The sequence below is a fragment of the Tachypleus tridentatus genome, chromosome 1, assembly GCF_004210375.1.
Source record: "Tachypleus tridentatus isolate NWPU-2018 chromosome 1, ASM421037v1, whole genome shotgun sequence".
NCBI classification, from domain to species: Eukaryota; Metazoa; Arthropoda; class Merostomata; order Xiphosura; family Limulidae; genus Tachypleus; species Tachypleus tridentatus.
Genome location: NC_134825.1, coordinates 125,363,451 through 125,377,133, shown reverse-complemented (window position 1 = coordinate 125,377,133; position 13,683 = coordinate 125,363,451). Strand labels below are relative to the sequence as shown.

The following is a 13,683-nucleotide window of genomic DNA, read 5'->3' as shown; positions in this document are numbered from 1 at the left end:
CGCACAAAGCTACTCGAGAGCTATCTGTGCTAGCCGTCCCTAATTTAGCAGTGTAAGACTAGAGGAAAGGCAGCTAGTCATCATCACCCACCGCCAACTCTTGGGCTACTCTTTTACCAACGAATAGTGGGATTGACCGTCACATTATAACGTCGCCACGGCTGAAAGGGCGAGCATGTTTGACGCGATGGGGATGCGAACCCGCGACCCTCAGATTACGAGTCGCACACCTTAACACGCTTGGCCATGCCGGGCCATAAAGTAAGAAAACAGATATGTTTCAAAAAATACTATTTTTATTTATTTTTCTTAGAATGCAAATATCTCATTTTTCACGTGACATCTCTTTCTTTCTTGTTAATATTAATGGTGGCACTAATACAGTTAGAATACCTTTTTTACCGTTACATTGTCATACAATGACATAAATTGAAGGCACAAGATTTGACATAGAAATATGCGAGAATTACTACATCAAAAGGCTATAAGAAATCAAAGAAAATTAATCATTAATCATGTGATTGGTAAAACCTTCAAAATAACAAATTACATGTGTCATCTTATTTTAAGATATCTTTTAAAATACGCTATATGACTCGATATTATAAAAATGTATCCAAACCTTATTATCGTACTATTTTAAAGACAATGTTAAACACATTGATAATTTGAAACAAAATAGTTGCAAAAGCTTCTCGAGCAATTATCATTAACAAGAACTTATGAATGAGAGTAAAAAAGAGTGTGTAGGAATAAGTCAGTTATGGTATTTGTAAAATATATCATGTGTCGGCGAAGCCATTCGCTTAATGCCAGAGCTCATCAGATTGGCTGGAATATGAAAAATACAATAATGGTTGAGATACAAATTATGATAGCAACTAGTCAACAAATGTTACTGTGAGAACTGGATTGAATACGGGAAGTATAATATTATTCATCAGCGTTTTATTTGTATTAAAACACAACTGAATTAAGGTAAGGGTTTTTAACATTGTATTACTTATTTATTCTTTCACCATATGTTATTGATTATTATTTTTATTAATCTGCCACATCTACAAAAGAATGAAGAATCAGGAAGCTGGTTTACTTGATCTTAGCTTGATCTTTCTTGAGGTAGTCAAGTGACCTCAGTATCAACAGAAGGAAAGTACATTAATTAATATTATGAATAATAGCCTCTAAGTGAAAGTATATACAGTAATATGTGAACACGTGTTTTGTTTTATTTTATACATTGTTTTTATTTTGTTTCTTGTTATCTACGTACATGAAATACTTCTATATCTGCGCTGTGCCCACCGCAGGAATAAAATCCTGAATTTCAGCATTGTAAAATTTGACATTTGTCACAGATCCACCAGGGAATGACTTTTTTTTTACATACATTTTGAATGGTTAAGAGTTAAGCAATATGATACTAAAGAAACTAATTTCTTATCTTTCCAAAAGTCCAGTTCAAACAACAACAAATATCACAGCTTATCATTAACACAACATAACACCGTGAATAAATTGATTCATTTTAGATATTTTTTCCTTAATTATTCAAATTCTTAATTCTTTAACAAATGATATACATTTTTACATTCGTTAAAACACTTGTATACCTGGGGAGAGGGGAAAAGGTATTTGATACACTTTTTCTTTCAATTAATATTTGAGACCTTTTTGACACGATATTTAAGCAACACTCCCACGCATATATACACACACATACACTATGTACACATTACTCCACATAACTAGTGTTTAAGTCGACGTTCCGCCGTTACATTTCAATATGGACTAAAAAAATATGTGTATTCGCAGACACAGTTATTTCTGTTACATAGGAAAAATTCAACAAGTATGCATTACAATATAAACTCTTCCGTTCTACCTTTAGCCCTTAGAAGAAATAAGTTACATCCGAGATTGGTATAGTTTCTTGTAATCAGCAGCATAGTTACAGTAATATTACACTATAATTCTAACTGTAATCTATAATTGATATCAAGGAGAAATTGTAAGCATTATGGTTATATCTAGCCGCATATGGTAAATATGCAGTTAGATTTTTGACACAACGGACTTCAGCTTATAGTTACGTCCCTAATGTGATCCTCTGTTGTTTGTATACTGGTTTGACCCCGCAAGTTGAGGGGCAGTTGAATAGATGGGCTGTCTCCAACGCTGTTTGTGTGATGTTACTGCAGTTATACCCTCTAAAATACTCCTTTCGCGGTTTACTCATCTGGAACAATGTTTTGCTTATTAAAGCGCGAGTTTATTATATAACTATTCTTTTCAGTGTATATAAGTACAAGTTGCTTTGTATATTGCGTTTGTTTATAGTTAAGCACAAAGGGTAATTTATCTGTGCTCTGCACACCTCGGGTATCGAAACCCGGTTTCTAGCGTTGTAACTCCGTAGACATACCGCTGTGCTACTGAAGGCGTAGAGGTTGTTATCGTTACTATTGTAGCAGATATTTTATACATATATTTGATGTGTATATAGTCTTATTTGCAACTTACATATCAAAGAGATAGAGACGTTTCAGAGTTCTACTTAACGGTTAACGACCTCAAATTGTTTACTCAGTGAAATACTACCAAGGATTGTGCATAAGACTAGACCCTTTAAGCGAAGGCTTACGTCTTACCGAATGTTTTCTTTCCTTTCTCTTGTCATACTGTATATCAATGTTCTTTTTAATATGAAATGCCGTTTTAACGTGCTGTCTGGGCAATTGGTATCATGATCATTTCCTTAACCTTCAGCAACGATACAATAGCAGAGCAAGGAATTCGACGTGAATATAAATACGAGGACTGGGCATGATCTACTCTTCGACATGTTTAGCTGATGATCAAAAGGTCTAAGGTTCGAGCGCGCAGTATGCCGCTGAACATGCTTTGAACTTTTGGATGTGAGAATATATTAAGAGTGACAGTCAGTTCTGATGTTCGGTTGAGATAATTGTGTAAGTGACGGGTGTTCTCCCTGTAGCCCAAATTTATAAATTAGGCACGAATAAGCCTGAGCTTTGGGGCCACTGGCTTGGTCATTTAGTGCTATTCAGGTTGCAAATGCAAACGATAGGTATTTACCCAGATTTTGATCACAAAGAAAAAAATGCAAACCATTACACTTCCGGACATCTATTTTATACGACAGAAATATCTAGACAAGTCTTGATTATTTCAGTTAAACATTATTAATCAAATGGAAAGTTTATGATATTTAAGAAAAATATATGTTTATAAATATATATAAAGCTTCATGTTAATAATATTAAATATGCTCAGAGGTATACATTTATTGAGATTTCTGTTAAAAAGTCATTGTTTGTTATCATATATTGGAAACGAATACAAGTTTCAATATTATACTATGACGGTACATAAAACATCATATTAATACACTGCAAGGAAGCGAGAGTGATTTAATAGTGACCGCGTGGTTAGTTATTGTTCGTGTGTTTGACGGTCCTCAAACACTCGAAAGGTAAAAGGATTAAATCTAATGTCCGAGAAATAAACTAATGTGCAGAGTTAAAGTAAACCAGGTAATCATGCCAAAGTTAGCATTTTCTTTTGACGTAAAATCTACCTTACACCTACGGAGTGGTTGCATAAGCTTTAGAAATACTCACAATTAAAAACTGTAACATTTGCCACAAATTTTAAAATTACATGGTTTTCGTTTTTTTCTTGTTAGCATTCAAGGACGAAGTGGTTCTCTTTCTTCCCAATCATCTGGAACACTAGGAGTCGCTTCTACTTCTTCAGATCCACCATTACCCCACGTACTAGTAGAGCGCCAGCAGCACTTGCTTTTACGTTTGATAAGCACAGCTACAGCGGCAAGAATAGACGTTAATACAAACGTGCCTACCACATGCCAGGAAAGGATCAACGATACCCATGAGAGAACAAAACCCGATTTATTTATATTCGAAATGAACTGAGACAAGCCAGGAATATTAGAAGCTATACTGTTGTGAAAGAATCCCATTTGAAGTAGCCAGAATCCCTGCAGTAAAACGAAATACGACCGTGCAAATTTTAAGGGAAGGTTCAAAGAAAAACGCATTTCTGCAAGAGTGGAGAAAACACACATCAATACGGTCCAGATCAACAGATGTTGCATCTCCTTTTCCAGGTGTGTTTTGTTCTCTGCATCTAGGAACTGTAAAGTTTCGACTCCAAAAGTGAGAGCAAGCACAAAGTTACTGGTTCCTTTGGGAAAGAGAATGTTCCAATGGTATAAAATATCTACTACTCCAGATAAAATAAGCATGCCATACACAGAAGCGAGTTGAATATCTTCTACATATTTGAATATCCCCTTTGGAAAGGCAGCGCATATTTCTCCTGCAAATCCGATGATACCACAAGAGATCTTCAGAATTCCTGGTAGTGGCCAACGACGGTGGTGTGGGCAGACGATGTGCAATTTGCATCCTTTTGGTTCTTTAGTTTCGGTCTGGACTTTACTGGAAGAAGAAGGAGTTTGTTGCTCTCTCAACTCAGCTCGATACCCAAACTTCCACCTACGAACTCGAATTCCTTTTTGTCGTCGGTCTTCTAAAACCAGGGCAAGTTTTAGAATCCAGTAGAGGGCAAATAAAATAAAAAATGACCCTAAAAATATATAATCGAGAAATTGTTGCATTGCTTTTAAGGATATAAATCTTTCAAAATTAAAAACTTATTTACTAAAATCAACCGCTTTACACTCCTTACAGTTTTGCTTTTCTTTTTATAATTTCTTGCAGTAAATCTTTCAAAACAAGCCCTAGTAAACGGTCACTCTATCAAAAGTTGTGTCATACATTTGATTTTTTAAACTCTTTTTTTTTATTCTATGGAAATGTTCTTCTTAGTTCTATTTTACATTTTCTGGAGTACATAGACGATATATTTCAAACCCATTTTACAGTGAAATGTTACTCCTTTGATAGACGTTTTGTAACTTGATCAGTTTTTCAATAAGTTAAAAAAGTCCTTTGATAAAGGGGTTTACAAGTTTTTACAACCTCCTGTCGAAAATTTCCTAAGGTTAATAACGTCACACATAAAACATAGAGATTTAATTTTACTATATGTATGGATGAAAAGGCCTCTAGGGGTGCGGTCTTCTTCGTGGTAAAGCTGTTCTAACGAATTTCATAGCAAGTCTGCCCAGCGGGGGGCGCCACCTGGTGGGGTTCCTTTGGTCATAAATTCTGTGAGAAAGAAGAAATGCTAACATCAGTTGATGAAAAAAAAAAGAAGAAAAAACTGTGAAATTGCCTTGCCTCTAGGTATCACTTAAAGAAATGGATGATTAGTTTCTTGTATAAGGTTCTGGCATTTTTATGGCAAAGAACAGGATAAAAAACATAAAAACACATCTTAGAAAAACCATAAATCTATTCTCTACTATCAGTAATTTCAAAAGTGAAATGAAATAATTGTCGTTACTGATGAACAATTAATTAGATTTTTTAAGATTGATAATTAAACATTCTATTTTAGCAACACAAACCAAGTCAAAAATCTCGGATACTGACAAACAAAACAATAAACAGTGTATGAAAAAATCAAAATACCACATACATCAATAGATCTCTAGAAGCGAGAAGGTTAAACAATGAAATAAAAATATCAAATTTTCATAGCAGTATATTTTATTATTTTGTTAATTAATGGCAAGCCATGTGAATTCACAATACTGTAATAAAGCACTATATAGTTCTGAAATTTCTATCAGTTAAAGTACGTTGTGAAGCTTGGCATGAGATCCTTGCATTTTGTTTGTCTATCTGTACTTAATTTGAAACTAATGTAATTCAAGTCATAGTCTTTATTACCAATAATGTTATATACATAATAGATACCCTTCAAAATTCTAAAGAATAACTGACTATTTGATCAACATTTTCATTGATTGTTTCCTTTTCAGAAACATAAATAACTCAAGAGCTGGCGGGCTTATGTTTCCCATTCATGCATCATTTCCCCCTAAATAGAACGAGTAATAGAACTGTGATAGTACAACTACCAAACAGGCGTAGAACTGGTTTGACCTCGTGTATTAACTACTTCATTAGTAGAGGTACTTCTACTTGTTAAGGTTTCAGGTTTGGTACTATTATTTCGCATAAACGAGTCTTAAAAAATAAGCTTATATTTAAACAGATAGGCTTAGGTTAAGATTTTATGTATATAAGGTGGAAGCACTAACCGACACCTGTCGAACAAATTTGGGATTCTATAAACAAAAACGTCTGAATTAGTAGTTGGAACAGAAAATTTACAAATCAAGCTTAGGTTTAATGTGGGTATTCACATTTTGGTGCCAGACAGTAACCAGAAGAACCGATACAATATTTTTATAGTGAAATACAGTTCAATTGTACAACTGCTTACAGTTTATTAACAAATCACAATAGAGAAAATATTAGTTTGTCAAAGGTACGTTTTTCCTTTTATTACCCTCTTGAGACATCACTAACAAACTAAACAATAACTTTGAAAGATTATGTCTTAAGGATCCATTATAAAGGTATTCAACGTCCATTTCTAACAGAACTATAAAGCTCGAGCGTGCTTTATTACTTTCAAACGTAAAAACACGGAGTATTCTATTTAATGCATAAAAATTCTGTGCAAATAATAATTTAAAAAATCGCCCCTGAAAGTATCGGAGCCAAACCATACGAATACATTCACTATAGATGAAAGGAACCAAACCACAGGAGTACATTTATTGCAAAAGAAGAGGGGCCACCCAACATCAGTACATTGCATTTTTTTATTCCTATAGAACAGCATAAGGTGCTTCTAAAAGAGTCACACCCTTGAAGGGACGCCATTTTGAAAACATAAGAAGTCGTTTTTCAGCCCATTCAGTTAATGGGTATACGGTTCAAAATCTTTAGATTGACAAAGTAATCACAATCCACTAATTTCATCACGGCTGCAGATCATGACTGAAGAAGTGCAATGGAATCAATTTCTCCAGCTACTTAATTCAAACGAACCTTGGTATCATTAAAAATGTTCTCTCTTTGTTTCAGAGGAAAGAGGGCATAAACTCTAAATGAATTAATCTAACAGCGTGGGAACTCAAGGTGCTTATACTAAACATTCATAGCAAAATAAACCATATCTTTTAATAAGCATAGTTATTTTTATAAGGATCTTCCAGATGGCGGGAAATATTACGAAAAACGTATACAATTAAAGTTTTCTTCTTTTGTTAATGTTTGTACGACCACAAACTTACACAAATAAATATAAGACGTAAGGATTCGAATCACGGTGCACCGACCTTTTTGTTAATCATGAAACAAATTCAAAATAATAAAAGAGGCTTTGATGTTGACGAAAGTCCACATCCCAAGGGCTCGTAAGCTTCCAGCAGTAACTTGTCATCACTATCTTTTTGCAAACAAAAAAGCCAAAACAAAACCGGAATCACAGTAATTTTATTCAACCTTATACTTGAGAAGTCTTCCATTGCACTTCCAAAGGGTTTTTTGTGCCTTTGGTTTGTTAAAAAGTAACATTTGAAACTTTCATACACAGTAGAGGGTAAGCGCGAAAGAGTTGCCAATATATGTGATCTAAAATTGACTTTTCTTTCCTTTGGAGAAGTTTATTGCAGTGGTAACTACAAAGTTGGGTATTAGTGCGTGATAATGGCCACGACATTGCGCATGACTGATGGTGATGTAAATGTTTTCAAAGGCAGTTCAGAACCTGGAACAATATATATATATATATATTTATAGGGTAGTCAACCATCCTGAGTATCATCAGCTTATAACTTCAAACTCTTTGTTAATGTCCTATTCCGATTTATTACTATTAATTTTAATATAAATTCAAATTACTGAGCATGCTCCATACTTTAAGCTGTTGGCAGGTTATACAAGTGGAGGCTAATCCAACTATTCGGCAAGAGTAGCCATGCAGGTGGCAGGTGCCATCTCTCTTGTCAACAGTTCTAAACTAGAGAGAACTATGCCTAAATCTTGGGGTCTCACATGTTGTATAATGAGCCATTCAGGAAGTAATTACCAAATATTAACTCATTTTAGCTTCAAACAAGTTTACATAAAGGCTGTAGGTAAGAAAACACAAAGTAGCTTGAAACTATATAAATTATTTTATAATTGACGTTATTACTTATTTAATGGTCATAACGTTGCGCGAATTTATTGAAACCTAGTCCTATCAGGGTGTTTTCACGGTAGAAATACATCTAAGCTGTGCATAATTGTCCAACTCAATTTTGTTGTGAAGTTAAAAATGCTTCACGTTCTTTACTAAAAACGCTTATGCCGCAGAAAAAACGTACGTTTCATTTAAGTGAGAAGAAATTGGAAAAATGGAAGCCTTCAAACTACAAGTTGTTGTAAGTTTGGTTTGTTACAAGTGTTTCAAATTATCATTAGCATAATATGGAACGTCTTTCAAGCCAATGGCACAATTGCTTTGACACCTGTGAAAACATAATTTACAGCTCAAATAGTATTCGCTGATTCTAGCTCAGAACAATCGTAGAGTACCTGCTCCGAGACTGATTTATATATTAGCAGCCGCATTCATACGCTACGTCAGTACACTGAAGATTCGAAACATATTTCACAAAGCTATACTGTATTTCAGGTGTCTAGTTTTACGCATTCTACTCAAAGCAAAGCATTAAACACTCGCTTGAAAAGCCATTAAAAATATTCCAGACAACTGAAACATGTTAAACGATATTTATTTTACGAAAGTTAATCATGATTCATCCTACAGCCAGGTAACACGCCTATAGTTATTTATAAAAGATAAGGAACCAGGTTTCACCCTTAATTCCATAAAGAAAAGTAACGTACATGTTGGTTGTGGAAGCATGATATGAACATGAATTAGCGGATATATGAATCTCCACATCTTTCAGAATAACACCATTAATACTCTCATTGTAGAGATTGCGTCCATAACCAGCATTTGATAAATCCATTTGGATGGACTGTAAAATGGCTACGTAGGAAAGATGTAGGGCTTATTAGATAGGTGTTTTTTGGCTAACCCCCTACCAGAAGAAGAAGGAAACCAATCTAAGAAACACGATGTTGTTGTTTTTTATTTTTTTCAAACGATACCCAATAGTTCACTATTTTCCCGAAGAAGAATATTCAAGTACTCGAAAGCGCTCGAGTTTTAGGTCTCGTTTGAAAACATTACAACTTTTGTAGGTAATTCTGTATGCTGACTTCTTAACTGAAATGTTTTCTTTGTAATGCAACTAAATAGTGTTATTTTCCCAACTGAACAAGAAAAGCTATGCGTGTGTGGATGGATGGGGTGTTTTTGTTTATCATTCACCACCAAATTTTGGGCTACTCTTCTCTGACCGAATAATGGGACTTACTATCACTCTTATAATGTCTTCACGTCCTCAATTATCGAAAAGTGTTTTAGAGCAACTGGCTACGAGTTTTGAATCCCTGAGTTCACACTCATTAGGTTTGATAACATTTGATTTGATTTAATAACACACTTGCCCAATAAAACCTACACAATAAACACCTTTGGTCCTACCTGACAGTCTGTACAATGAATATAGTAATGTATAGTGCCTTAGAAGGTTAAAAGGATATAAAGGATGGGAGCTTCTTATTAAATCTAAAACACGTCAAAATGATTATAATGTGGGGTTTAGTGACTTTCATTCAAAAACTTAATACTTTTTACATTTGTCGATATGCAATATTACGAATTTAAAAATTCGACCAATCACGAATAGGATCCTAAAATACGACAGAACTTGCTATTCTTACTGTGTTATTGATTAAATATTAGTACTGTATTTAACAAAAAATCAAAAACAACAACAAAGTGTATCAATCTTAAATATCCGCTACTTTACATTCACTGTGTTACAGGTTTCCTTTATGTGGTGTTTTTTGTTTGTTTGTTTGTTTGTTTGTTTTTTTACATACGCGAATCTGTCTTGTTTATGAACAGTTATACCACAGATTTTTCATATAAAAGCACAACAAGCAGGATATGTCACGCTGTTTATAAGCTATATACTGGATCTTTTAGTTTCCTGCTAAAGAATACTGACGAGAGCATCTCCAACATATTTCTAATTGAAACTTACGTAAAGGATGTTCCTCTATGCCATTGGTCCTCAAACCTTTTCGTCCGCAGACCACTTTGGCGTGGCAAAAGACCCTGCGGACCACTTACCGATCTTTCCCCACCCGCTTTTACTTGCCATCACAAAAAAAAAAAAAAACACAACAGCTTGGAAGAATTGTGGTGATTTTTTTGTGACTTGTATCATGGATTAGCCGTGGACAATCTGAAGGACTCTAACCACTGCTCTCTACTATCAATGATAAATGCCACCTTCTTCAGACATTGCATCGCGTCCTAAGTTAATAACTTCCTTTAAGTATTGAGGAACAGTTCTTTTCAATTGTCACGTATTAACACAAATTCGTAAACTTAATAGAGGAGGCGACCTCACGTAAAAGAAAGTAAATTAATTTTTGTTAAAACAACAACAGGTTTTTAGAAGCTAATGCCTCAGAATAACAGCTTACCTTAACCATTCAGTCGTAATCACTATGTGCACTGGAAGTTGTACAAAGTACGTAAGGGAACGTTAAGCCTCTCCACGCACAATCAACGACGACGAAATTTATCCAACTAACTCGAACCGCAAAACCTCCTCTCTTTAGCTTAAAATAACGTGTTTTACGCAGGAAATACGGGTCAGACGGTGAATCTTAATGGCGAGTGGAAGTAGGTTGGGTGCCGTAAGAGAGAGCTAGTTTTGTCTGATCGTATCAGTTGGTTAACACATAGGGCAAGGCTGACCCGCAGGCTACGACTGTTTCGAAAGCTCGAAGAAATAGGCGTTAACTCTTTCGTACTTTCTTCTTGGAACTCGTAGATATTAACCGTCAAAAACACAAGTTACGTAGCCAAACGTTTTATAATAATTGTGCGAAAGGGTTAATCATAATGAACAATTTTGAAAAATCTTTGTGTGTGTGTATGTCCATCAGCAAAAGGGATTAACAACAAAAACCTACGAGTATAGTAGCTGTATGACTGTGATTAGTGCTGATGAAGAAAAAATAACAAGAAAAACAGTGAAGTTTAAAGTCGTTTTCTAAGTCGTGCCTATGTGATCGAATACGTTTATAGACCAGATATTATAATTCTAAGTGTCATTATGAAACAATCTGGCATATATCTTGAACGTATTTACATACACGTACGGTTATTTATTTGTTTCTGAGTGTGGGTAAACACACGTGTATGTTTCGCGTTGTGTAAATTACACGCGAATTACGAAGCCATTGTGTATTTTGATCCATTTCCTAAAATCAGTTGTGGTTAATTGGAACGTTGATTTTAGTTCTCAATTTGTTTTTAAATTTTAATCTCTACTGCAATATTTAGCCCATAGGCAGTAAAACGTTGTTTTGTCTTTCAGGATTGTAACACATACAGAAAAGTACTTATGATGTAACACACAAGTACTCCAGATGGACATATGTAAAACAAGAAGAATTACAAATAAAGTTTAAACTTCATCTTTCATTGAAGTATATGTTTGTTTGTTAAGAATTGTCTTGCAAAGCTACACAAGGACTGCATGCGTTTGTCTGTCCCGAATTTTGAATTGATAGACAAGAGGAAAGGCAGCTCATGAGCAACAGCCATTGCCAACTCTTGAGCAACTACCGTCTAAAAGAACAATGTAATTTGACCGTTACTCGCCCACTCTCTACATTGCGGAGCACTTTTTATCGACAACGAGTGGCAAATCGGGAATTATTGGATCTACAGTAGATGAAATTTTATATGGATACTGAGATAGTAGTTGATGCACCTGGATATAAACTGATGACCCCAGAACACTGCCACTGACACAGAAAAACCCGAAGAACATTTCGAGGTACATGAGGATTGGACCCGACATGGCCAGCAAGTTAAGGCGTTCGACTCGTAATCTGAGGATCGCGGATTCAAATCTTCGTCACACCAAACATGCTGGCCCTTTTAGCCGTGAGGGTGTTATAAAGTTACGGTTAATCCCACTATTTGTCGGCAAGTAGGCGGTGTATACTGATGAATAGCTGCCTTCCCTCTAGTCTTACTCTGCTAAATTAGGGACGCCTAGCGCGGATAGCCCTCGTGTAGCTTTGCGCGAAATTGAGAAAACAAACAAACTAATTGCTGAAAAAACTTTGCTTTGGAAATGACATTGTTAAACCTAAAATTTTTGATTTGTTTATATACTACTCACGGCACTTAGTGTAAAGAACTGATACGCTAGTGAATTTACTTATTATTCATATAAAATACACTGGAAATCACACTGAGGACGAGAAATCCATTTGAAGTAAAAATGTTACCTTCCCTCTAGTATGACATTGTAAAATTAGGGACGGATATCACAGACAGCCCTCGTGTAGCTTTGCGTGAAATTAAAACAACAACAACAAAACAAACAAACTTGAGGATTGCAAGTGGATAAAATTACTAACATTTGTTCCTCTTACTCGCTAAGTTCTTACGCAATCGCAAGATGGTTGCTGGATAAGAATGTTATGCAATAAAGATATTTTTGGAATTCTTACGGACTTTATAGAGAAGATGGAGTACCCAGTGGAAGCATGCTATACTTAGAAGTTAAATGAAACGGCCTGAGCAGTATTGGCACTATCTTAGACTATCAGAATCACAGCCAAAAACATTCGATACAAAAAATAACTGAGTCACAGCTTGAAAAAAAAGGAAGAAACATGAAAAACGTACTGTTTACGTAATCAGACAACGATGTCTATTCGAAATTATCTGATTAATTTCGTATTGGTATCAGAAGCTAAGCATAACCAGAATGATTAGGGCAATTCTTTGTTTTTACATTGCAACATATGAAAATTAAAATATTTATCCTAAAATAGACGAACTCTGCGAACACTAGTTACTCTTTAAAAAAACAATATATTCTTACATAAATAAACCTTTTTACAAATAATGAAATGCGCATGCTCATCGTAAACCAACAGATCCTGAATCAGCTTTTGAATTTCTTTATACAGACACAATCACGCATTTACATGTATTATTTTCTTCATTCAAACACACATATAAGTAGATCAAAATAATTAAAGATTCTGAATTATTTGTTGGAAGAACACGTGACCTTAATGCAAAAGTTAAAAGGACAAATTTTTTTCTTGGCTAATGTGCCTCCAAATTTTTTCAACCACTGTATCATTGAGTTGTTGTGTCCGAAATCGAGAGAATCAGTAGGAACAGATTTGGGCCCGGCATGGCCAAGCGTGTTAAGGCGTACGACTCGTAATCTGAGAGTCGCGGGTTCGCATCCCGGTCGCACCAAACATGCTCGCCCTTTCAGCCGTGTGGGCGTTATTATGTGACGGTCAATCCCACTATTCGTTGGTAAAAGAGTAGCCCAAGAGTTGGCGGTGGGTGGTTATGACTAGCTGCCTTCCCTCTAGTCTTACACTGCTAAATTAAAAACGGCTAGTACAGATAGCCCTCGAGTAGCTTTGGGCAAAATTCAAAAAACAAAACAAACAAACAACAGATTTATAAATATATAACTGAATATAACCTCCCCAGGGGTGATTCCAGCCCCTTTCTGGTGAGGGT

General features: G+C 35.2%; 1 protein-coding gene across 4 annotated transcripts in view; it reads right to left on the bottom strand.

The window, feature by feature from the left end:
* Positions 1 to 276: 276 nt before the first annotated feature.
* The window catches only part of LOC143222736 (transmembrane protein 45B-like), a 33,077-nt gene continuing 19,670 nt past the window's right edge, over positions 277 to 13,683 (bottom strand). Inside the window, exons 1-3 of one of the 4 annotated variants that reach the window (XR_013012452.1) lie at positions 10,590 to 10,882; positions 5,094 to 5,219; positions 277 to 4,578 (exon numbers count right to left, since the gene is read on the bottom strand). Coding sequence is in view for 2 of the 4 variants with exons in the window: in XM_076449663.1 (XP_076305778.1) it covers positions 3,713 to 4,666 (954 nt within the window). In the remaining 2 variants the exon portion in view is untranslated. Of the gene's footprint in view, positions 5,220 to 10,589; positions 10,898 to 13,683 lie in introns of those variants that run through there. The other 3 variants (XR_013012449.1, XM_076449663.1, XM_076449673.1) reach the window with 3 other exon arrangements.